Here is a 25,834-nt window from a genome sequence, read left to right as displayed (position 1 = left end):
GGGAAGGGCAATCCCTGACAGTGGAGGGCGCCCATCAAACCAGCTTGGCCTGCTGCTCTTTGGCAGCTGTCCCAGGCCCAGCAGGGACTGAGTCCCAGCCCGAGTGCCCATCTCGCTCCAAACCCAGACGCTCCTGCCATCTTCTCAGCCGTGATCTCCTTTCCCTTGGCCCACCCAGGAGCACCAGGCTTTGCTGGCAAAAGTCGGGGAAGGGGAGATGGCCCTGGAGGAACTTCGGAGCAAGAACACTGACTGTCAAGCGGAACGAGACAAGTAAGGGCCCTGTTCACTGTGAACTCGGGGTGCAGCCTGCAGCTCCTGTGGTGGCCAGGCCTGGGAGGAAGCTGGTGCTGATGTCAGATCTTACAGCGCTGACTCACAAGGCGCTTGCTCAGGTAGGAGCCCTGCCCAGGGACGAGGCTGCCGTCTCCGGGGAGCTCATTTTCCACAGGGTGCTAACCTAGCGAGAAGGCTTTTCTGGTTTTGGAGCCAATATCAGGTGAGGGTGGCCAAGATCCACTGTTGCAGCCTGTCCTCCCCCAGAGGGCCACCATGCATGTGCGAGGGGACTTCACAAAGTTCGTGGAAAGTGCACATAGGAAAAACGGCAGGGATTTCAACACTTGGTGCACCAAAATTAACTTATCTTTTAATTCCATTTTCTAAGAACCTTTTATTATTATTTCTTTATTTGAAAGGCAGAGGGTGCCAGTGCTGTGGCGTAGCAGTTAAGGCTGCCACCTGCAGTGCTGGTATACCATAGGAGTGCCAGTTTGAGTCCTGGCTGCTCCACTTCCAATCCAGCTCTTTGTTATGGCCTGGGAAAGCAGCAGAAGATGGCCCAAGTCCTTGGGCCCCTGCACCCGTATGGGAGATCCAGAAAAAGCTCTTGGATCCTGGCTTCAGATTGGTGCAACCCCAGCCATTGCAGCCATATGGGGAGTGAACCAGTGGGTGGAAGACCTCTCTCTGTCTCTGCCTTTCTGTAAATCTGCCTTTCAAATAAATAAATAAATCTTTAAAAAAAAAAAAAAAAAGACAGAGGAGCTAGGCTGATCCAAAGCCAGGAACCCAGAGCCTACTCCAGGTCTCCTATGTGGGCCCAGGGACCCAAGCACTTGGGCCATCCTCCACTACTTTCCCTGGCGATAGCAGAGAGCTAGATCGGAAGTGGAGCAGCCAGGACTTGAAACAGTGCCCTAATGGGATGCTGCACAGCAGGCAGCTGCTTTACCGACTACTCCACAGCACTGGCCCCTCCATGAACCTTTTGAAATGCCATAATATTACCCAGACCAAGTTGGATTTATTCCTGGTATGCAGGGATGGTTCAACATTCACAAATTAATCAATGTGACACATCATATTAACAAACTGAAGAACAAAAACCATATGATTATCTCAATAGATGCAGAGAAAGTATCTGATAAAATATAACACCGTTTCATGATAAAGACTTTAAGCAAATTGTGTATAGAAGGAACATTCCTCAAAACAATCCTGACAGTTTATGACAAATCTACAGCCAGTGTCCTGTAGAATGGGGAAAAGTTGAATGCATTCCCACTGAGATCTGAAACCAGACAAGGAAGCCCACATTCACCATTCTATTCAATATAGTCCTGGAAGCTTTAGGGGATCCAAAAGACTCCACTAAGAGACTATTGGAACTAATGAAAGAATTTGGTTAAGTGGCAGTATATAAAATCAACACACAAAAAACAACAGCTTTGTATACACAAACAATGTCATAGCTGAGATGAACTTCTAAGATCAATCCCATTCACAATAACTACCAAAAGAAAAATCAAATACCTTGGAATAAATTTAACAAAAGAGGTCAAAGATCTCTACAGTGAGAATTGCAAAATATTAAAGAAATAGAAGATACAAAAAAAAAAAAAAGAAAAGAAAAATCTTCCATGTTCATGGATTGGAAGAATCAATATCATCAAAATGTCCATACTACCTAAAGGAATTTACAGATTCAGTGCGATACCAATCAAAATACCCAGGACATTCTCAGATCTAGAAAAAATGATGCTGAAATTCATATGGAAATGTAAGAGATGCCAAATACCTAAAGCAACTTTAAATAACAAAAACAAAGCCAGAGGCATAACAATATCATATTTCAAGACATACTACAGGGCAGCCTGGTACTGGTACAAAAACAGATGAATAGACCAATAGAACAGAATAGAAATCAACCCAAACATCTACAACCAACTTATTTTTGACAAAGGAGCTAAAATCAATCCCTGGAGCAAGGACAGTCTCTTCAGCAAATGGTTCTGGGAAAACTGGATCTCCACATGCAGAAGTATGAAGCAAGACCCCTACCTAACACCTTACACAAACATCACTCAAAATGGATTAAAGACCTAAATAAATTACCCAATACTATCAAATTATTAGAGAAAATTGTGGAAAACCTGAAAGGCATTGGCCTAGGCAAAGAGTTCTTGGAAAAGATCCCAGAGGCACAGGTAACCAAAGCCAAAATTGACAAATGGGATTACATCAAAGTGAGAAGCTTCTGCTCTGCAAAAGAAACACTCAGCAAAGTGAAGAGGCAATGACAGAATGGGAGAAATTATTTGCAAACTATGCAATTGATAGAGGGTTAATAACCAGAATATATATATATATATATATATATATATATATATATATATATATAAAGAGATCAAGAAACTCAACAACAAAGCAAACAATCCAGTCAAGAAATGGGCAAAGGGCTTAAGCTGGCATTTTTCAGAAGAGGATATCCAAATGGCCAACAGAGACATGAAAAAATGCTCATGATCACTAGCCCTTAGGAAATGCAAATCAAAGCCACAATGAGGTTTTTTTTTTTAATTTTTATTATTTTTGACAGACAGAGTGGACAGTGAGAGAGACAGAGAGAAAGGTCTTCCTTTACTGTTGGTTCACCTTCTAATGGCCGCTGCAGCTGGCGCACTGTGGCCGGCACACTGCGCTGATCCGAAGTCAGGAGCCAGGTGCTTCTCCTGGTCTCCCATGCAGATGCAGGGCCCAAGCACTTGGGCCATCCTCCACTGCAATTCCGGGCCACAGCAGAGAGCTGGACTGGAAGAGGGGCAACCGGGACAGAATCTGGCACCCTGACTGGGACTAGAACCCAGTGTGCTGGTGCCGCAGGCAGAGGATTAGGCTATTAAGCCATGGCACCGGCCCACAATGAGGTTTTGCCACATACACACACACAGATACACACACCCTATGAGAATGGCTTTCATACAGAAGTCAACAAACAATAAATGCTGGCGAGGATGTGGTGTTTTTTGATACCCTAATCCACTGTTGGTGGGAATGTAAACTGGTAAAGACAGTATGGAGACACCTCAGAAATCTGAATATAGACCTACCATATGACCCAGCCATCCCACTCTTATAAATTTACCCAAGGGAAATGAAATCAGCATACGAAAGAGCTATCTGCACCCCCTATTTACTGCAGCTCACAATAGCTAAGATATGGAATCAACCCAAATGCCTGTCAACTGAAGACTGCATAAAGAAATCATGGTATGTAGATACCACGGAATACTACATAGCACTAAAAAAAAAATATGACGAAATCCTTTTTTTTGGCAACAAAAAAATGGATGAAACTGGAAAACATACTTAGTGAAATAAGCCAGTCCCAAAAGGACAAATATCATATGTTCTCCCTGATCTGTGATAACTAATAGAACACCCCAAAAGTAAATTGTGGAAGTCAAATTAACACTTCAAGAAGCAATGACTTTGAACAGCCCTTGTCTTGATTGTTGAGGAACAGTTTTTTTTTTTTTTCATACAATTTGTGGAACTCTTTACTTAGTATAGGGTTAATCGTATGTGTATAAAGTTAATTAAAAATAGATCTTAGTAAAAAATAAGAATGGGAATAGGAGAGGAAGGAGGAAGAGGGGTGGGAGTGTAGGTGGTAGGGTGGGTATGGTGGGAAGAATCACTATATTCCTAAAATTGTATTTATGAAAATCATGAAGTATGTATTCCTTAAATAAAAGGTTTCTGGGGAAAAAATATAAAACCTCAATCATGTAAAAAAAATACCATCATATTACCCCAGTTTCCACCCCAAGCCCTCCCCCTACCAAAAATCCCGACTCTAATCTACCTGTGGGTGACACCCACTGGCGACCTCAAGTGGGCCGGTGGGAACTCAGTGTGGGTTGCCTGCGAGACGCTGATCCTCCTTTTCCTGAAGTGATTCAGGTAGAAGCTGAGAAGCACTATACTCCTTTTCACTTCCACAGTTAGAGTCATGCCGATTCCTTGTGGCCAGCAGGGGTCAGAGGCCCCAGACCAGTGAAACCTGCAGGAAAAAAAAAATGGCACCTGCTGGCTCCTCAGGAATTTGGAAATTCTTTATGCTGTTGGCCACTAATAAAAAAGTCCTCCAGTGGTAAACCAAATTTAACATCAGCATATGGGGTCTAATCTCCACTGAATGCATAAGTTGAACTTTCTTTTTTTTAGTTCAACAGCCATTACCTGATGGGCCATCTAAGGAATTGCTGGGTTAACAGGCACAGTCCTTGCCTGTCAGGAGCCCTCTGCTGGGGTGTGTTCTGTCTTTTAGGAGAACCTGGATTTGACCTGCCAGGCATGAAAGAAAGGTGCCGACATCTTAGGAGAGCTCTCTTTCTGATCTGACGTCATAGCAGAATCACTTTTAAGTTCCACTTGGCCCGCCATATCTGTGGGTTCTGTATCCACAGATTCATCCAGCCAACTGAGAATCAAATATTTGGAAAACAAAAAATTACGTCTGACCAAATGTGCACAGACTTCTTTTTCTTGTCATGATGCTCTAAATGATACAACCTAACAACGCTTTACATAGCAATTGCACCGTATTAGCTAACACAAGTAGTCTAGAGATGATTCACATATAAGAGGAGGGAGAGCACCGTGGTGCAGCCAGTTAAGCTGCTTGGGACACCTGCCTCCCATGTCAGAGTGCCAGTTCAAGTCCCCACTACTCCCCTTTGAATCCAGCTTCCTGCTAATGTGCACCCTGGTTGGCAACAGATGACCGCCCAACTGCTTAGGACCCTGCCACCCACGTGGGAGGCCCAGGTGGAATTCTGGGCTCCTGACTTCAGCTTGGCCCAGCGCAGGCTGTTGTGGGCACTGGACTTGTGCACAGGTGGATTTCTGTATCCACAGGGTGAGCAGACCTGAAACCAACCCCCGCACCACCTGAGTGCGGGGAAGGACCTTGCTCACCGCCCCTTCTTCCTCTGTGGTGGAGGAGGTACTCGTGGCAGAGCAAGGGGAGGAGCAAGGGAGACAAAAAGGACTAGATAATCCGGAACCCAGGCTTGGGACTGCCAGCTGACAGCTATGCATCATAAATACTTTTTTTTCTTACGATTTATTTACTTGAGAAGCATAGTAACAGAGAGAGGGAGAGAGAGAGTCCTGTCTTCCATCCGCTGGTTCACTCCCCCAAATGGCCCTAATGGCTGGAGCTGGGCCAGTCTGAAGCCAGGAGCCAGGAGCTTCTTCTGGGTCTCCCACGCAGGTATAGGGGCCCAAGGACTTGGGCCATCTTCTACTGCTTTCTCAGGCCATCAGCAGGGAGCTGGATTGGAAGAGGAGCAGCCGGGACATGAACTGGTGCCCATGTGGGATGCCGGTGCTGCAGGAGGAGCCTCAGCCACTATACCGCAGCCCCAGCCCCAGAAACAGCATGTTTGAAGTTCTGGGAGTATATGAGGTGGCTCAGATTAAATGGTAGCCCACTGCACCCCAGCCCCACCCATCCTCTTTCAGTTCAGTTGTCATCTTCCAGGCAGAGCTGTGGAAAGGTTGGTACCAGCAGTTTTCCCCGGGTCCAAACTCCTGGAATCCCTCCCAAAGGAAAAGTGTCCTCTACTCCAGCTCCTCTGACACCAAATGTGTGGCTTTTCCACACCAAACAATCTTTCGGACTGGCACTGGACTCAGCAGTTTAAACTACCATCTGCAGTGCCAGCATCCCATATGGGCACCAGTTCAAGTCCTGGCTGCTCCACTTCCAATCCAGCTCCCTGCTAATGTGCCTGGGAAAGCAGCAGAGGATGGCCCAAGTGCTTGTGCCCCTGCCACCCACATGGGCGGCCATCTGGGGAGTGGGCCAGCAGATGGAGGATCCCTCTCCCCTCTCTCTCTCTGTCTCTCCCTCTCTCACTGTAACTCTGGCTTTCAAATAAATAAATCTTTAAATAAATTAATTTTAAAAAATAATTCTCTATTGCCATCAACTGGTATCCTACAATTTGGTTCAGTCCTGAGACTACTCAGAGACCGTTCCCATATCAGACACAAGTTGTTAAGTACTGGGTCGAGGGGTACCTGCACCGCTGTCCAACTGGCTGCAAACCGGGGGTTCCCACAGCCTCCTACTCAGGTTTGGTAATTTGCTCTAATGGCTTCTAGGTCCCAGGGAATACTTTATTTACTATTACTGGTTCATTATTAAAAAATCCTAAAGAATTCAGGTGAACAGATGAAGGGCTACATAGGACCAGGTGCAGAAGGGTGCAGGAGCTTCTGTGCCGTGGAGTTGGGGTGTGCCACTCCCTTGGCATGCGGACGCATTCACCAGCCTGGATGCTCTCTGAACCCCTTCTGTCACCCCTGAACCCAAGAGTTTGCAAGGGTCTTAGAAGCTGTGTGTTGGAAACTGGGACAGGGACCAAATACCCACGTTGTGTTATGTCACACTGGCCATTGGGTATCTTGGCTCAGTTTGCTTGGAAGATGCAAGGAAGCAGCAGTGGTTTGAGAATCAGGAGACTTAGAAACAGAACTGTGTGAAGAAGCTTTAGGGCTCCTCAAATCCTGTCTCCTTCCCCATCATTGTAAAATGCCTGCAGCGTCTCGATGGTGTTGGAGGTAGCAATCCCAGCTTCTTCTGGAATTTTTCAGGTAATGAGCTCATCACACAGGCAGCAGCCCTCTTTCTGGTAACTTTATTACTGAGGAAGTCTTGCCTTGATGATTCAGACCCCTGGAACCACCACCCACTGGTTCTGATTTACCCTCTAGAGCCTTGGTTTCCTTCTTTGCACTAGATGATCTCAGGATGCTCTGAGGTCCCCTGGAGAGTCGTGCTGAGGGAGTCACCCCTGGTGAGACCCTCCCATGCCCGGGGCCCTGCTGTGACTGGTGTGGCCTCAGCCCCCTGGTTCTCTCCCCAGGGCTGCCAGCCTGGAAAAGGAAGTCGCTGGGCTACGGGAGAAGATCCACCACCTGGATGACATGCTCAAGAGCCAGCAGCGGAAGGTCCGGCAGATGATAGAGCAGGTGAGCAGCGTGGGCTCTCAGCCGGCCCGGGTTGTTAGCCCAGGTCCATGCCTCACTTATCTGTCCTCCTGAGGAGCTTAGCTTAGAGCCTCGTGTCTCCTGGAAAACATTTGCAGTTACCAAATACTAGGGGTCTTTGCTTAGGGGATTTGCTTATCTCCCATCTTTCTCCCACTCTTTTTGGCGTTTACTTGCCAATGGAAAAGGAAGGAAGAGATTAGTCTCCTGCAGACTCTGTGGCGAGTGTTGGTGAATGAATTATTGAGGCGCAGATTATCGGTCTTTGTGCCGCGTAGCAGGTGTCCTGACTTTTCGCGCCTGAGCTTTAGGATAGGAGACTCAGGATGTGCCGGTCTGCAGAACTGTTTGGAGAATGTAAGGCCCACTATGGGAAGGGCCTGTTGCTTCATGTCAGTCCCATTTCTATCTGTTTTTTTTACTGCTCATTCCCATTCTCTACAGTGGGATCTGTCATAGAGTCCACATTTGATATTTCTTGAATCAATAAATAATTTGTATTTTCTTAAGCCGACTGCAATGGTTTTGGATCATCCATTATGTATTTTGGATGTTCAAGGTGGTGTTCTCCTCACCCTTCCCCACCCCAGCCCCAGGACAATCCAGAGTTTAATATTAGTTCAAGTGAAGCTTCTGGGGCTGGCACTGTGGCGTAGCAGGTTACGCCATCACCTGCAATGCCGCCATCCCATATGAGTTCTGGTTCAAGACCTGGCTACCCCACTTCTGCTCCAGCTCCCTGCTAACGTGCCTGGGAAAGCAGCAGAGCAGAAGGTGGCCCAAAGTGCTTGGGCCCCTGCATCCACGTGGGAGAGGCTCCAGGCTCCAGGCTCCTGGCTTTATCTTGGCCCAGCCCTAGCCATTGTGGCCACTTGGGCAGTGAACCAATGGATAGAAAATCCGTGTCTGTCTGTCTTTCTCTCCCTCTGTCTCTCTATAACTCTGCCTTTCAAATAAATTAAAAAAAAAAAAAAAAAAGTGAAGCTTCCGTAGAAAAGCTCATCAGGTCCCTGAGAGTTGCAGGTGCTACCTTTCGCCAACCGCTTCCCCAGCAGCTGGGGCAAAGCTTGGCCAGTGTGCAATGAGCCACTGCAGAATGAGCGCCAGCATCTCCTACTACATTTTTGCAGCTCCAGAATTCAAAAGCTGTGATCCAGTCCAAGGACACCACCATCCAGGAGCTCAAGGAGAAAGTCGCCTACCTGGAGGCAGAGGTGTGTGTGCTGGAGGGGGAGTCCTGGCGGGCAGAGGGTGTCTTGATCCTGCTGCTGCTCGGGAGGCAGGCTCTGGGATAGTTGTTTGATACTCGCTTCGGCTGGGTAAACATTTTCTGAGAACCCCAGGGAGTTGCTAACAATGGTGAAACCTGCCCGGGTCATCCTGGTGCAAGCCGCATACCTGGGCAGCACAGAGGCCAGCTCTGCGTTCTGACCTGAGGGAGAGCTTTGCCCAGGAGCTGGCTGACAAGGGGGCTGGGGACTTTGGAGCAGGAGGCGGCGTGATGGCCACGGGGATGGGCACGGTTAGCTAATGAGTTGTCTGCCTGGTCTAAGGTCCACTCTGCTGCAGGGCATTCCTGCCCAATGACTGTGCAGAGAATGCGTGCAAAGACCCCTTGCAGTGCAGGAGATAAAGGAGAAACAGGGTTGCTTATCTTCAGGGAGTTTGCAGTCCAGGGTTAGCGATAGCACACATTAAAAAAAGAAAGAAAGGAAGACCTAAGGATGCTTTATACAATAGCATATTGACCAAGGCAAGTGGATAGCTCAGCCGATGACAAGAAATTATATATGGGAAATGATCAGTGTTACCCAGAGTTGTTGAGGAGTAGGGATTGGAGAAAGAGAGCAAGCAAGCAGTCTGTCGTGATGAAAACGAGGGGAGAGGGCACCCGGATGGTGGGAGCAAGAGCGGCATACACAGCTGGAGAGCCTGGAGGGAGCCAGCTAAACGTGACAGGTGGGCAGGCTGGAATAAGGCCCCTCCTAACCCTGTGTTTCAGAATTTAGAGATGCATGACCGGATAGAACACCTCATAGAAAAACAAGTCAGTCATGGCAACTTCAGCACCCAGACCCGGGCCAAGACAGAGAACCTGGGCAGGTGAGTGTACCTGTATCGAGTGGTCCCAGGTAGGAGGGGCAGGGGGGAGAGACAGAGCTTGTGAAACCTTTCATGCTAAACTAAGGGCGGGGCTCTTTGAAACCCAGCTGGCCTTTCCCGAGCTGCAGTCTGACCCTTTCTCCCCCAGAACCATTTTCTCACCGAGAGTAGAGCCTGATAACCATGAGCTCGAGGGGGCCCCGTGAATGGCTCATAGAGCTGTATGACTGGCCTGAAATTACATGCACACTGCATTTTGTACTACATGCATATTACATAAATGTGTGTGTATGTATTGCCCATCCTTAGAGAGAGGTTCTGTTGCTTCCAGGAGACTCACAGAAGGCACAAAAACTTGGAAAAGGTCAAGAATCACAGCTCTGTGCACTCTTGGTTACTTAACTGCCCCTTCCTTTTCACCACCCCTGCCACCAGACACAAGTGTCCATCCCCGCTCCCCAGGCTTCTCTTAGTTGTCCCTGGCTATTGCTGCTCCAGGGCCTGGAGGCCAGCTGGCACTGACGTGTGAGATTCCAAAGGCAGGTGTGGAGGGGAGGCTGTGGGAAGGGAGGGCGACACCACAGCACTCAATCCTTCCACCTTCCTTTCCAGCGTCAGGATATCCAAGCCCCCCAGCCCCAAGCCCATGCCTCTCATCCGCGTGGTGGAAACCTGAGCTGCCGGGAGACGGACGCCGCAGTTGCTGGGGAGAGCCCACCACCCCTGTAGGCTGTTAGCACTGACTTTAACTTCCTCGCTGTTCCCGGCTGCACCCAGGGCTTGCGGCCTCTGCTGGGCAGACGGAGCACGAGCACCTCCTCTGGACACTGTGGCCCTGTGGGAGGCCGGATCTGCCAGCAGGAGCCAGGGCAGCATCCTGATTCCCATCGTCCACTCTTCTCCCTGTGGCAGAGCCTCTCTTATGTTGCATGGGGGAGTCCAGCTGCCTGAGAGGCAGGCCCTCGTCAGAGCTGGAGGGGTGAGATTGGCACGGATGTCCAGGGGGATGCCAGTGTGTCCTAGGGGAATGAAGTTCCTTCTGCAGACGGCTCGGTTCTTAGCCATGGGCTGTTTTTCTCCCTGCTCCACCCTCTGCCTGTGCTGACCTGGGCCTCCTGTGGGCAGTCAATAAGGGCTTCCCGTTGAGGCCTGGTCAGTCCGTGAACCTGAACCTGAACTTGGACTGCACGGCCTCGTCCTTCTGGGGAGAAGGGGATGTGCATTCAGGGAACAGCTTTTAGCAGAAAGACTCTCCAGGGCCACAGATAGTCAGGTGTGACTTCTCTTTGCCATGGAAGCTTCTAGAATCTCATAGGGTTTTCCCCTAAGGTGCCTCACAAGGCACAACCTCAGCCTTCTTGTCCCAGAGCCTAGAACCTTTCCAGTGGGTCTCCTGAGTCCTGGGAGAACCCTCAGTGTATTTATTTTGCTAAGTTATTGGTGTTTTGCTTTCATCTCTAGAGGGCTCCCAGCAGAGCCCCACAGGTTTGCCCGACTCTGGGAAAAGTGTTTCCGTTGAACTTGACTTCAGAGCAACTTCGTGATGCATCTTTCTCTCCCTTTCCTCTACCTGCTGCTTCCCCCTTCCTGCCCGAGACTTGCTGTGTGCCTCGGAAGGGCAGGTGCAGTGCCCTGGGCAGTGGGGTCTGAGGGTGTGTTGTTTGGGGGAAGAGGGCAGTCGGACCTCTCGTGCCGGGGCCAGGGCTGGGTTCTTCCCCTGAGCCCTGTGAACTCGCCTTCGAAAGGGGCTCTTTATACTGTAGCTCGTCAGGTTTTCTTTAGGGCTCTTCCTGCAGCCTCAAGAAGTAGATAAGCATCAGAGTGTGGTACCAAAGGAAGCAGAGGGATTAGAAATAATCATGGATTAAGTGTTCAGGCTCTCCTTGGCTCACAACCAGAAGCCTCGGGTCCGTGCGTTTCTGGGTATCAGGACTGGACTCTCGTCCTGGCCTCGTCCACGCTGCCCTTCTCGCACTTGGGGCAGTCAGACCAGATGGCCTCCTCACCCCTTCTGGTCCTGATGTGTTCTCTGGCCGCTCTTTGTATGGTGGATTTAATAAATTATGATTATGTGTCTCTCTGACCTCCTGGCCTGCTTTCCTTTCACTTTTGGGGAGGATGAAAAAACGTAATTTGAGTGGAGCCTCCTGATTGGCCACATCTGGGAGGCATGGGCCACCGTGATAGGAGGCCTTGGTGGCGTTCCGGGCGGTCAGGAGCAGCACAGCTCCGTGAACTGAGTCCCTGTGGTAGGAGGTGGCCCCTGCCTTGAGCTCCAGCCCTGCCTGGGGGAGTGTCTTCATTTGTAAAGGGCAGAGGTCCCGTGACCCCGTGGGGAGGTGCCAGTCTGCACTGGAGGGGTGTAACTCGCGCCCTTGGCAGGGATGAAAGGCACTGGAGTGCTGACTGTGCCGGTTCAAGGATCTAGTCTCTGACTCTCCAGGCGTCATTCAATGAGTGCAGTGAGGGTTTTTTCCCCCTTTTCCTTTCTGCCAAGAAGGCAGTTGACTCCAGAGCCAGAGGAGGAGGAGCTGATCTGCACGACCTTCCCGGGCCAACGGCGAGGCAGCCCCTCAGCCCCGGCCCTGCTTGCTTCCTAGTTCCTCTCCAGTTAAGCGTGGCGCTTTCTCGTATCCGTTGTCATCCCCCTGCTGCTGCTCGGCTCATGCGCACTGCGGGCTTCACGATGCATCGAGGCCCTCCTTCCGCTCTGGACCTGGATTTGTCTTTGGGATTTGTCACTGGGATCCCCTCCTTGCTCGCTTGGCAGGCTCCCTTGGCCTGGGGAGATCTAGACTGCTTGTTGGCAGGATGGAAGGAGGGTGGGGTTGGCTCAGGTGCCAAGAACACTGGCTAGGCTGCAGGAGCCTGGGAGTGGGAGGCTGTGCTGTGGGGCCTCCTGGGCTTGGGGCGGGGGGAGGAATGGAGGGGTGGCGGAGACTTGGGGTGGAGGTAGTGAGATGGTCTGGAGGCTTTCCCGAGCCTGGGACCCTGGTTCCAAGAAATGCTTTGGACAAACAAATGCCTCTGGTTCTGTTTCCCAGAGTTCAATTATGCCACTGCCAAAAGGAACAGGGGCCCGGCCCAGGGGTGAAGGAGCTCCCTGGGACGCGAAGTCACTGGGGAACAAGCAGCTGACATCTTGACCATGTCTTCAATTAGAGATGGAGGAGGGGGACAGCACACAGGGCCTGGCTTCCCCAGCCTGGTCGTGTGTTTTGTCCCTGCGAGGCCAGCTCCTCTGCGCTGCTCTCATGCTTGCTGGAAGGAGGGTTGTGTCGGCTCCCCGGGACCTCAGCCACGCAGGCCCACGTCTGTGAGCTGGCCATGTAGAGCTGCCCGGACACGCAGCAGAGCGTTGGCCCGACGAGGGGAGCAAAGCCGCAGCGGCCTCCTTGCCTCCTGGACAGCTGCCTTCATTGGTTCCTGCGCAGAAACTAGCCCAGCAGTGACGTGGCACTGGGACCAAATGGTTCCCGGGAGCTGTTTTGAGACTAAGTTTCTAAGGCCAAAAACAGATTGGATCGCTTCCACCTCTGCTCCAAAGGACCTTTCACTGCGAGATGTTTCCACTTTGGAAAGACGCTCTGTGCTGACCGAGGAGGGGAGGGGCGCGCGCTTTGCCTTGGAAAGCAGAGCTCCCTCCTCTCGGGGGGCCTCCAACCACCCCCTGTGCTCCCTCCTTCCTCAGAGTCGGGCGATCTGGGCTTGGCCTGAGCTCGCTCAGGCTGCGACCCCCCAGCAGACGCTTGCCTAGGGCCCTTGGCCTCTTTTCCATGCCCCGGTGTGGAACTTGAGCTGTGCAAGGAGAAATTGTTTTCCGTCTTGCCTGTCCCAGTTCTAAGCTCCATACCCTTGAAATTCAAATGCCAGAGACCTAAATATTTGCTAGCCCCTCTTTCTCCAGGCTGAGGATGAAAGAGGTGTTCCTTAAAGGTGAGTAATTTCTGGTTTAGCATGTTCTGTGGGTTGGCAGTGAGAGCGACTTTGAACTCTACAGTGCCTGTGACTTTTCTGCCAAAATCCTCTTCCCCTGGCACCCTCTGGGACCTGGGACCAGGGAGAGCTCATGCCAGGGTAATGAACGTCCTGACGGGGTTTTGGTGGCCGGGTTTCATACCGCAGGACAAAGGAAGCCAGGAGTCCTCATGACTTAATCTACCACTTGGGCCTGATTGCGTGCCCAGCTCTTTCCTCCCTCTCACTGGGATTCCAGGCCCAAACTTGCCTATGCCTGTGGGAGCTTTGTAACCTTTCTGTCTGTTTTATATCTCTCTGTGTTTGGATTCGAGCTGGCCTGCTACATAAAACTTAATTCTCACTGTTGGAAAATAATTTCTGAAGGCGTTGATCCACAGGACAGACAGCTCTTCCTGGCTATGTTGTCTCCGCACCAGGAGCTACACACTGGACTTCCTTCCAAATGGGCTCCCTTTCTTTTCTTCTTCTCCTTCTTCTTTTTTTTAAAGATTCACTTATTCATCTGAAAAGTCAGCGTTACAGTGAGAGAGGTCTTCCATCCACTGGTTAACTCTCCTGATGGCTGCAATGGCCAGGGCTGGGCCAGGCTGAAACCAGGAACTTCATCTGGATCTCCCACGTGGGTGGCAGGGGCCCAGACTTTGGGCCATCTTCCAGTACTTTCCCCAAGCCATTAACAGGGAGCTGGATCAGAAGTGGAGCAGCTGGGACTCGAACCAGTGCCCATATGGGATGCTGCATCCCAGACGGCGGTTTTCACCTGCTTCCCTCTCTCAGGAGAATCATAATTTTTCAGCTCTCTTTGACTCCTCTTTCCCCATTGCTCTAACCCTTACAGCCAGTTTGTCATAATGCGTTCTGCACAGCTCCAGACATGCCATTCGCCTTGTTCACAGCCTGGTCTTAGCCCATCTGGTTCGGCCTGGGTGGTCACTCTGGCCAGTCCCCACCCATCCCCCACCTCCAGCCTCTCACCTGCCCCAAAGCCGCCCTCCCCACCACTGTCCTGTGAGTCTGCCCGCCTCCTGACTGTCTCCTCGCTATCAGCTGGGGCTGTTTAGCCTGGACACTAGATGTGTTTCTGATGGAGGTCGGCGCTAGGAGAAGCAGTACCTAGAACTGGGTGGTGGTCGTGCAGAGAGAGCCAGGAAACCCAAGAGCGTGTGGCCGGAGCTGAGCGGACTGTGTGAAGCAGCAAGTCTCTCTGCACACACCAGCGATATCCCAGTTAGAAGACAGCCTGAAATAATGACACACTGAAAAACAACCTACAAATAACCTCTATTTGAAATATCAGTTTCGGGGCTGGCTTTGTGGCATAATGGGTAAGGCTGCTGCCTACAGTGCCAGCATCCCATATGGGCGCCCGTTCGAGTCCCAGCTGCTCCTCTTCTGATCAAGTTCTCCAGTATGCCTGGGAAAGCAGTAGAAGATGGCCCAAATCCTTGAGCCCCTGCACCTGTGTGGGAGACCCAGAAGAAGCTCCTGGCTCCTGACTTTGGATCGGTACAATTCAGTTGTTGCAGCCATCTGGGTAGTGAACCAGCAGATAGAAGACCTCTCCCCCGCCCCCTCTGCCTCTGCTTCTCTGTAATGATTTCAATTAAATAAAATAAAACTTAAAAAAAAATATCAGTTTCCTATGTGATGAAAGCAATGAAATTTGGCTGAGAAATATGGGGAAACTTATTGATGAAAAATGTTCCTGGATGGGAAAATTAAAATTGTAACAATGTCAATTCTTCCTTAATTTATGTTTAAGTTTTCTGTATAGTCTTTATAGAATTGGATATAATCACTTAAAAGTTTATCTGGGAAAATAAATAGGGGGAAATGGCAAATAAAATTTTGAAGGCAGAGCTTGGGAGGATTAGTCTCGGCAGACAGGAAAACGTGATAGATATACATATACATATATACATATATATATACACACATATATATATATAGCAGGATATACCAATGTAACAGACCAGGTAGGCAGAAATAGACTCAATTTTATGTGAGCATTTTAAAAGGCATGGGAGGAAAAGCATTTGACCTGTTGGTTAAAAAATTGGGAGAAAAAGGACTAACCTTAAATGGTACACCTAAATAAATTTTAGATAAATATTTCTAATCAACTGTAGAAAAACTAGAAGAAAGTACAATTAAATATCAAATATGAAAGAGGTGGATTGGCGCTGTGGCATAGCGGGTCCATCTTGCCTGTAGTGCCGGCAGCCCATATGGGCGCCGGTTCAAGACCTGGCTCTCTGCTATGGCCTGGGAAAGCAGTAGAAGATGGCCCAAGTCCTTGGGCCCCTGCACCAGCATGGGAGACCTGGAAGAAGCTCTTGGCTCCTGGCTTTGGATTGGCACAGCTCTGGCCGTTGCGGCCATTTGGGGAGTGAACCAGCAGATGGAAGACCTCTCTCTCTGTCTCTACCTCTCTCTGTGTAACTCTGACTTTCAAATAAATAAGTAAATCTTTAAAAAAAAATCAGTCAACAGTAAGATACTACAATAGAAAGTATTCAATGAGAACAATAGAGAAATTGTTTTAAGAAAATGAAAGAGGAAACTTTTAGAATTTTAGTGCTTTTTTTAACGATTTATTTATTTATTTGAATGACAGTTACAGAAAGGAGAGATCTTCCACCTGTTGGTTTACTCCCCAAATGGCTGCAATAACTAGGGCTGGACCAGACCAACCTGGAACTTGGAACTCCATCCAGGTCTCCCACGTGAGTGGCACTACACCCTGCTCTCCCACATGGTGCAGGGGCCCAAGCACTCAGACTATCTTCAGGTGCATCAGCAGGAAGCTGGATCAGAAGTGGAGCAGCTGGGACTTAAACCAGCACCCATTTGAGAAGCTGGCATTGCAGGCCATGGCTTAACCTGCTGCACCACGGTGCTGGCCCCAGAATTTGAGTATTAAAGGTCAGGAAGGAGAAAACATTTTAGTATAGACCTTCTAGGGGCAAGCACTTGAGCTAGGGATTGGAAGCCAGTCAACATCCGCATTCCTTAGCAGAATGTCTGGTTTGCGTCCTGCTCCCAGTTTCAGCTTCCTGCAAATGTAGACACTGGGAAGCAGCAGTGATGACCAAATAATTAGGTCCCTGCCATGCACGTGGGAGACTGGATCAAGTTCTTGGCTTCTGGTTTCTGTGCAGTCCCAGCCGCTGCTGGCGTTTAAGGAGTGGGCCAGATGACGGGAACTCTCTGTTTCTCAAATAAACGAATACATTTTATTAACGTGTAAAATTTCGGAGTTAATAAAACTCCACAAAGCCAAAAGAGTGAGATGAAGAGACAACAAATGGACTAATTTTTAAAAACAAATCAATACAAGTACTGAGATCTCACCACTGGATCAATGATCAGGGTAAGTGAACAAACAGTTCAGAGAGTTTATTTTTTTTTTCACATGTGTCTATTAAGGTCCTTCTGTCTGCAGCCCACCTTGCCCTGGGTAGTGGCCTGAGGCAGGGCTACAGCAGTGATCAAGGCAAGGATGGCCCTGCCCCTGGAGAGCTTGTGTGGGGTCGGACACCGTGGGCTGCAGGTCAGAAAATGTGACTACAGCTGACTGGGGCCATGCAGGCTTAGGTGACAGAAAACTCGGAGATTCTTCAGGCTCAGGCAAGCCAGCAGAGAGCAGCTTCTTTGCGTTTCTTCCCCGTGCGATGCTTACGATAAGATAGAAAAGGACCTGCCCATCAGTGCGTAAGGGAGGAGGCAGCCACGCGGTGTCATGCGCTCACCACTAAGGACTGCTCGGGAGGCTCTGGCACGTCAGGCCGCAGTGCTCAGAATGTTAAGTGAAAAAAAGTAGGACACCGAATTTTATGGGCAATTATTGCAGCTTTGCAGAAGGGAAAAAGGATTCCCGAAAGGCTAGAAATAAGTCCGCCTAATGCTAACATGTCAGTGAGGGGGCTTTGTCTTTGTTATTCGTCACTTTCGCAATTCACCTGCCAACTTTTCCAGAGTGTTCACTGTCTCTGTGCTGTGTGGCCACTGCCTTTGCACAAGCTGGGACCATTCTCACCTTTGCAAGTTAGCCAGTTTGTGAGCTTTCCCCTTTTGACCTGTTAATACATTAAATATTAATTGAAAACCAATATAAGGGTGTTCTGTAGGAGGCTGGAAATGCAGAAGAGAAAAAAAACCAAAGCACCAGAGAAAGTGACTTCTACAAGGCTTAGCCTGAGTCCCACAGGGCCTTCCCAAAATTCTCCAGCCCATGCTGTGTTCCCCTTAGCAGCTGCACGTAAAGAATCCATGCCATCCTCCTGTAGGCTGTCATAACGCCTCGCCTGCATTGAATTCAGACTTGGCATGTGTTTGTTTCCCCAACTAGGGTGCAAAATGGGAGCAGCCGGCGCGCTCTCCAATGCCCGCAGGGCCAGCACTGGTCCTGCTGCAGAGTGGACAGAAAAGCTCTCGCAGGGTAGGAGAGACCCCCATTCTCATCTGTTTCTTTCCCTGAATTGTTTTCTGCACATCTCTGATTGGCCCCTGGAAATGACCTTGAATCCTAAATCCCAGCGTCTTCCTCGTGGAAGAGTCAGAAGCCACTGCTGTCCGTAATAAAGAATCTCATTCATTCGTTTAGCTGGTTTTTGCTTCAGTCACAACAAGGGGACAGCGGAGCATAGAGTTTAGGGAGTCAGCATGAGCTCCGGGTCTTGTGCTTGATCTCTATGTCACTGGCCGGCCACGCGGACATCTAAGCTCTCCAAGTGTTAACTTCCTCATCTGTAAAATCAAGAGCACATCTGCTGCTGTTATAATAATGTCTGCCTTATAAGAACATTGGCTGAGTACTGACAACGTACTGGGCACTGGTGCTTGCTTCCCACTTTACAGATGAGGAAACTGACACAGAAAGTAAGTCCCTTGTCCGAGGATGTGCAGGTGGGAAGCGTACAGCCAGTTTCAGGTCACAGACGATCTGGCCCCGAGCCCTGTGCATTGTTGAGCTGTGTGCCTTCACGGGCATAGCAGTAGCCAATGCAGAGCCACACGTGAGTGTTGTTTGCAGCACGTCTGGCACACAGCAGACACAAATATGTCATTGTTAATATATATTTTTGAGGGGGCAGCACTGTGGCATGGCGCTGGTTCGAGTCCAGGCTGCTCCACTTCTGATCCAGCTCTCTGCTATGGCCTGGGAAAGCAGTGGAAGATGGCCCAAGAACTTGGGCCCCTTGCATTCACGTGGGAGACCTGGAAGAAGCTCCTGGCTCCTGGCTTCGGATCCGTGCAGCTCCAGCCATTGCAGTCATTTGGGGATTGAACCAGCAGATAGAAGCCTAACTTCCTGTCTCTCCCTCTCTCTGTCTGTAACTCAGCTTCTTAAATAATCATTTTAAAAAAATTATCTCTCTCTAGATTTATTGAATTTTGAGTCCTGCCTGTGGTTGCATAGGCAGGGCCAGACCGAATCATTTCATAGATGGCACATTCCCCACCCCGGCCTAGGGCAAAGGTTGGAGAAAGGCGGGAGGTGGTTCCTGCCCAAGTCGGGCAGCAGGAAGGGAATCTCAGCATTTGGCCAGGCCTCTCAGAGCCTCTCAGACCCCCACTGGGATCATCCAAGCCCACTACTCTCTACCCTCATGTGTCTTTCTCCATTTCAAATGGCGACGTTCTCTCCTTTCCTCGGGGGTGGAGGGATTAGGGTAGTTGGGGGGGTTCTATTCCCAGTGACCTCTCTAACCATGACAACCTCTGCTGAAAGATCTAATGGTTCTAATACTCAGGCCCCTTCTCTTAAAAAAAAAAAAAAAAAAAACCTACAAGTGTGAGTATTAGACCAAGATCCTTTCAGCTGTAAAATTATGTACATCTTGGCAGTGAAAGGAAAACAATACTTTTGGAGCACATTTAGTTGGTGAACCTGAAAACAAGCATTTTTTTTTCTTTTGCCAACGGGAGGTATTAATGTGCCCAGATTGCAGCCACTAGAGGGCAGCAGATCCTTGAACACCTGGGCAGGTGGGCCAGGGTGGGCCTCACAGGAAGACAAACAGGCCCTGTCCAGAACTTGCCAGGCCCTCTGGGTTGCAAACCCCCAATTCAGTTCTTTAGGAAAGGGCAGCCAGCCATGTTAGGGTGAGATGAGGGAGCAGTTTTGCAAATTAAGCCTAGCGCCAGAAAAACACCAGGCCTCAAAAGAAATTGGATTTTAGGAAAGTAAATATTTTATGAAAAATTGAAAACGTACCCCTGTCCTAGTTTAGGTTGCCTACAGCTCATATCATTAGAATCACAGCTTTGAAAAGAGCTAGGAGCATTTTACGCACTGGTGAAAATTTAGCTAGACTGAAAGGTGATTTTAAAAACTCATTAGCTGGGAGCCTCCACCTGCAGTGCTGGCATCTCATATGGGCGCCAGTTCATGTCCCGCTGCTCCACTTCTGATCCAGCTCCCTGCTTATGGCCCGGGAAAGCAGTGTAGGATGGCCTAAGTGCCTGGGCCCCTGCATCTGTATGGGAAACCTGGAGGAAGCTCCTGGCTACTGGCTTTGGATCAGCCAGGAAGCTCTGGCCATTGCAGCCATTTGGGGAGTGAACCAGATGAAAGACCTCTCTCTGTCTCTCCTGCTCTCTGTCTATAACTCTGCCTGTCAAATAAATAAATAAAATCTTTAAAAAAAAAACACTCATTTGGGGGACCAGTGTTTGTGGCATAGTGGGTTAATCCACCACCTGCAATGTATGAGAACCAGCCAGTATCCCATATAAGCACCTGTTCAGTTCCAGGCTGCTCCACTTCAGATCCAGCTTCCTGCTAATGTTCCTGGGAAAGCAGTGGAGGATAGCCCAAGTCCTTGAGCCCCTGTACCCATGTGGGAGAACCGGAAGAAGCTCCTTGGGGAGTGAACCAACAGATGGAAGATCTCTTTCTCTGTAACTATGCCTTTTAAATAAATAAAAGTAAATGTTAATTTAAAAAAACTCATTTAAGGGCAGGCATTCGGCATAGCAGTTATAATGCCACTGGGGAGGCCCACATCCTATAGTGCAGTACCTGGGTTTGAATTCCAGCTCTGTTCCTGGTTCCAGTGCCCCCTAGGAGGCAGCAGATGATGGTTCAAGTCCTTGGGTTCCTGCCACCCACATGGGAAGACCCAGATGGAGTTTCTGGAGCCTGGCGCAGCCTGAGCTGTGTAGGTATTTGGGAAGTGAACCACAAGATGGAAGGTATCTCTCTCTCTCTCTGCCTTTCAAACAAATAAAAGTAAATCAATAATTAAAATAAAATAAATGCACCTGTAAGGGTTTGTGAGAGATAACTTTTCTTAGAGTTCCTTTGAGGTTTCAGTTCATTTTGCTCGTGTTTCATAAGCCCTTACACAGGAAAGAATTTGTTTTGGATGATTCCAGAAAGTTCAACCAAGCCATATACTAATTTTTTTCTTTGTTTTGGGAGGGGATGAAATGCTCAGATTTGCCAGGGTCTTCAAAGTGAAAAGCACCAGCTTGAACATCTTAAGGGAGTAAAAGGCAGGCGAGGAAGCGCCGAGGGCTGGGTGCTGCTTCATCCTACCGTGATGAGCTTGGGCCTCCTTTGTCCCCCTCAGATGTCAATTCTGCCGAGTTCCAATCAGCAGCATCACTGATCCCAGCATCCTGTCCAATGGCCTGTCAAATAGAAAAGCTCTGCATGTCTTGAGAGGACCATTCCCATTAATAGATTACTGTATTGTAGAAGACCTAGGTCGCCCACAGAATAAGGACTTTAGGCTATGATCTTTCTTTTCTTAAAAAAATTTACTTATTTAGGCCGGCGCCGCGGCTCACTAGGCTAATCCTCCGCCTAGCGGCGCCGGCACACGGGGTTCTAGTCCCGGTTGGGGCGCCAGATTCTGTCCCGGTTGCCCCTCTTCCAGGCCAGCTCTCTGCTGTGGCCAGGGAGTGCAGTGGAGGATGGCCCAAGTGCTTGGGCCCTGCACCCCATGGGAGACCAGGAAAAGCACCTGGCTCCTGGCTCCTGCCACCGGATCAGCGCGGTGCGCCAGCCGCAGCGCGCCGGCCGCGGCGGCCATTGGAGGGTGAACCAACGGCAAAGGAAGACCTTTCTCTCTGTCTCTCTCTCTCACTGTCCACTCTGCCTGTCAAAAAATAAAAAATAAAAAAATTAAAAAATTTACTTATTTAAAAAATATTTACTTATTTGAAAGCCAGAATTACAGAGAGGGAGAGAAAGATCTTCCATCCATTGATTCACTCACCAAATGATCACATAGGTCAGGGCTGGGCGAGGCCAAAGCCAGGAGCCTGGAGCTTCTTCCTAGTCTCCCACGTGGGTACAGGAGCCCAAGCACTTGGGCCATCTTCTGCTGCTTTCCCAAGCCATAGCAGAGAGCTGGACTGGCAGTGGATCAAACCCATATGCTGCAAGCAGTTTAACCCACTGTGCCACAATGCTGTCCCTCCCCCACCCCTTTTTTTTATTATTTATTTGACAGATAGAGTTAGACAGTGAGAGAGAGAGAGACAGAAAGGTCTTCTTTCCATTGGTTCACCCCTCAAATGGCTGCTACGGCCGGCGCTATGCTGATCAGAAGCCAGGAGCCAGGTGCCTCCTCCTGGTCTCCCATGCGAGTGCAGGCGCCCAAGCACTTGGGCCATCCTCCACTGCCCTCCTGGGCCACAGCAGAGAACTGGACTGGAAGAGGAGCAACCGGGACTAGAACCCAGTGCCCATATGGGATGCTGGTGCCACAGGCGGAGGATTAACCAAGTGAGCCATGGCGCTGGACCCCCTTCCCTCCCTTTTTTTTTAATAAAACATTTATTTATTTATTTATTTATTTATTTGAAAGGCAGAGTTATGGGGAGATAAGACGGAGAGAAAAAGAGATAGATCTCCCAACCACTGGTTCACTTCCCAAATAGCCACAACAACTGGGACTGGGCCAGGCTGATCCCAGAAGCCTAGAACTCTATCCAGGTCTCCCATGTGAGTGCAGGGGCCCAAGGACTTGGGCCACCCTCCACTGCTTTCCCAGGCACACCAGCAGGGCGCTGGATTGGAAGTGGAGCAGCCGGTTCTCATACAGGATGCCTGCATCACAGGCAGCAGCTTAACCCAGGCCCCCAGGATATGCCCTTTCTACACAAAGATAAGGTTGCTCATTAGCAGCCACAGAACTAGAGCAGGTTGCTTTTGCTTTCGCCCTGGGCCGCAGAAGGCAGAGGGTTGGATGTAGCTCCCTTACTTGCTCGGCTTTATTTCTGGACCTCTGCTACCTGGCCGGGATCTGAGACGCCGTGTCCTGCCCCGCCTCCCTGCCTTTGCCTAGGACTCCTTCTGCCTGGGATTCTTTCTCTGCTCTGTCCTTCTGGGAAGCTCTAAGTCATCTCTTCAAACCCCCCTTAAATTTCACCTGTTTGGTGAAGTCTTCCTTAATACCCCCAGAGTAATCCCAGAGTTAATCATCTCTCCTCAGGGCTTCCACAGTGGCAGGTCCCAAACTGATGGCGCCGTGCAGTCCTTGTTTGCAGGCCTGCCTCTCCCGCCAGACCAGAGTATTCCTGGGGTCAGGGCTCGGCTACTTGTCTCCACGTTCCCAGCCCCAGCCTGGTGTCAGATGGAACTGAAGTGACTTGTCTTTCCTCTAGCAAGCAAGATGTTGTGCCACGTGGCTGGCCAGGATCACTGGACAGAGGATCCCCTCCTTGAGGGAGCCCTGGGGCACCCACCTGGCATCAGGAGCGAAATGCAGAGAACTGAATGCTAGCTTTTAACACATGTGCACTGGAGGGCATGCATCGTTCCAAATGTAATGGAGTCTGTTTAACTACAGAAGATTACGTGGAAGGAGATGCTTTGTGATGGTGTGATTGTGCTCCAGGATGTATGCTATTTCTCAGAAAACTGTTTGGAGTGAGTTGGTTAAAGATAAATGGATGTGGCTGGCGCTATGGCATAGCGGGTAAAGCTGCTGCCTGCAGTGCTGGCATCCTATATGGGCGCCAGTTCGAGTCCCAGCTGCTCCACTTCCGATCCAGCTCTCTGCTTTGGCCTGGGAAAGCAGTAGAAGATGAACCAAGTCTGTGGGCCCCTGCACCCGCATGGGAAGACTGGGAAGAAACTCCTGGCTCCTGGCTTTGGATCGGCGCAGCTCCAGCTGTTGTGGCCAATTGGGGAGTGAATCAGCGGATAGAAGACCTGTCTCTCTCTCTCTCTCTCTCTCTTCCTCTCCCTCTCTCTGTGTAACTCTCTCAAATAAATAAATAAATCTTTAAAAGAAAAAAAAAAAGGGGGGGAGTGCTGACTGCTGCCTTAAAAAAAAAAAAGATGAATGGCTGGCCTCTGACTTCAAGTGTATGTGACGGAACTGGGTCTCTTGCGGGGCTCAGGATGTAGGGTGAGGCTTTGGTGCCTCCAGGGGGAGTGACCTGGCCCTCCGTGAGTGGGTACTGGAGTGGGCACTGGCTGCCACTTCACACGGCTGCTCCCAGCTCGGCCAGCATCGCAGGGATCTGGAAATGTCGGTGCACCTGTGCTGTCAGTAAGTGGGCTCCTCGGGGGCTGCGCATGCCCCCTAGCACTTTGTGCTGTGCCTGTCTCTGGCTCCACGTCCTCTCGTTGCTTCCTTGTCCCCAGAACTCTTGGTATGGAAGTGGGGAGCACCAGCTGTACTGAAAGACAGTGGCGGGAATGTGCATGTAACCTGCCAAGGGACAGATGCGCGGTGTGGTGATGGGTTCCAGTCTATAACAGGGGCGCCCTCCCAGGGCACATTTTGGGCATGGAGTTTCTTGACTTGCACTTCGGGCAAAACAGCCAGGGGTCTGAGGAGACAGGGGAGGGTGGCCCACGGCTGGCAAAGCTGGGAAATGGTTACCATCACAAGTTTACACAGGCACCAGTTCAACATTACGATTGCTAGAGAAAATCAAGCTGGTACCCTTTTTCAAAGTTTAGCACAATTCCTCTGCTGTATATCTTAACTAGCTTGTGTATTATTTAATTTATCAATTTTATCATGGCAAAATATATGTAACAAAATTTATCATCTTAACTAATTTTTAAAAGATTTTATTTATTTATTTGAGAGGTAGAGTTACAGACAAAGGGAGAGACAGAGAGAAAGGTCTTCCATCTGCTGGTTCACTCCCCAATGGCCGCAATGGCTGGAGCTGTGCCGATCTGAAGCCAGGAGCCAGGTGCTTCTTCCCGGTCTCCCACATGGGTAAAGGAGCCCAAGCACTTGGGCCATCCTCTACTGCTTTCCCAGGCCATAGCAGAGAGCTGGATTGGAAGAGGAGCAGCTGGGACTAGAACCGGTGCCCATATGGAATGCTGGTACCATAGGCAGAGGGTTAACCTACTGCACCATGGCGCCAGCCCCCTTAACTATTTTTTTAAAGATTTATTTATTAGAAAAGCAAAGTTTTTTTTTTTTTTTTTTTTTTGATAGGCAGAGTGGACAGCAAGAGAGGTAGAGACAAAGGTCTTCCTTTTACTGTTGGTTCACCCTCCAATGGCCGCTGCGGCCAGCGCGCTGTAGCTGGCGCACTGCGCTGATCCAAAGTCAGGAGCCAGGTGTTTCTCCTGGTCTCCCATGGGGGTGCAGGGCCCAAGCACTTGGGCCATCCTCCACTGCACTCCCTGGCCACAGCAGAGAGCTGGCCTGGAAGAGGGACAACCGGGACAGAATCCGGCGCCCCGACCGGGACTAGAACCTGGTGTGCCGGCGCCACAGGCGGAGGATTAGCCTATTGAGCCTCGGCACTGGCCAGAAAGGCAAAGTTGTACAGAGAGAAAGAGATCTTCCAACCACTGACTCACTCCCCAAATGGCTGCAATGGCCAGGGCTGGGCCAGGCTGAAGCCAGGAGGCTGGAACTCCAGCAGGGTCTCTCACATGGACGCAGGGCCTTCTGCTGCTTTTCCAGGTGCAGTAGCAGGGAGCTGAATCACAAGTGGAGCACCTGGGACCTGAACTGGCACTCATATGGGAACAGTTTAACTGGCTGCTTAACCGCTGTGCCACAACACACTGGCCCCTGCTCCATATCTCCATATCATAAATAGCCTCACTGTGTATTAATTTTTTTCTTTGGTTAAAATATATGTAACATAAAATTTACCATCTTGACTATTTGTAAACCTACATTCCCTGGCATTAGATCCAGGTACATTGTTATGCAGCCATTAATACCATTCAGCTCCAGAACTTTCATCTTCCCAGACTGAAACTTTGCACCCATCAAACCTTAACTCCTCAGTCCTCTCCCCCTCCTGGCCCCTGGAGGCTGCCATTCTACTTTCTGTCCCAGTGAATTTTACCACCTGAATCTCATGTAGAAGGAATTGTACAGCAGTTGTCCTTTTGTGGCTGATTTCTTTTACTTAGCATATTGTCTTCAGTGGTTTCACTGTTGTTTAGTGA

The 25,834-nt window shown here is 49.8% G+C and overlaps 1 protein-coding gene across 2 annotated transcripts in view; it reads left to right on the top strand.

Moving 5' to 3' along the window:
* Positions 1–11,533, top strand: part of TUFT1 (tuftelin 1) — a 53,305-nt gene extending 41,772 nt beyond the window's left edge. For both annotated transcript variants that reach the window (XM_002715358.5, XM_008264449.4), the window contains 5 exons: positions 179–273; positions 7,224–7,329; positions 8,478–8,561; positions 9,350–9,450; positions 10,063–11,533. In XM_002715358.5, the coding sequence (XP_002715404.1) occupies positions 179–273; positions 7,224–7,329; positions 8,478–8,561; positions 9,350–9,450; positions 10,063–10,126 (450 nt within the window). In that variant the 3' untranslated portion in view covers positions 10,127–11,533. The remainder of the gene's footprint in view (positions 1–178; positions 274–7,223; positions 7,330–8,477; positions 8,562–9,349; positions 9,451–10,062) is intronic.
* The last annotated feature ends 14,301 nt before the right edge of the window (positions 11,534–25,834 follow it).

Source organism: Oryctolagus cuniculus, chromosome 7 (genome assembly GCF_964237555.1).
Source record: "Oryctolagus cuniculus chromosome 7, mOryCun1.1, whole genome shotgun sequence".
Taxonomy (NCBI): Eukaryota; Metazoa; Chordata; class Mammalia; order Lagomorpha; family Leporidae; genus Oryctolagus; species Oryctolagus cuniculus.
This window is presented reverse-complemented; position numbering and strand designations above follow the sequence as displayed.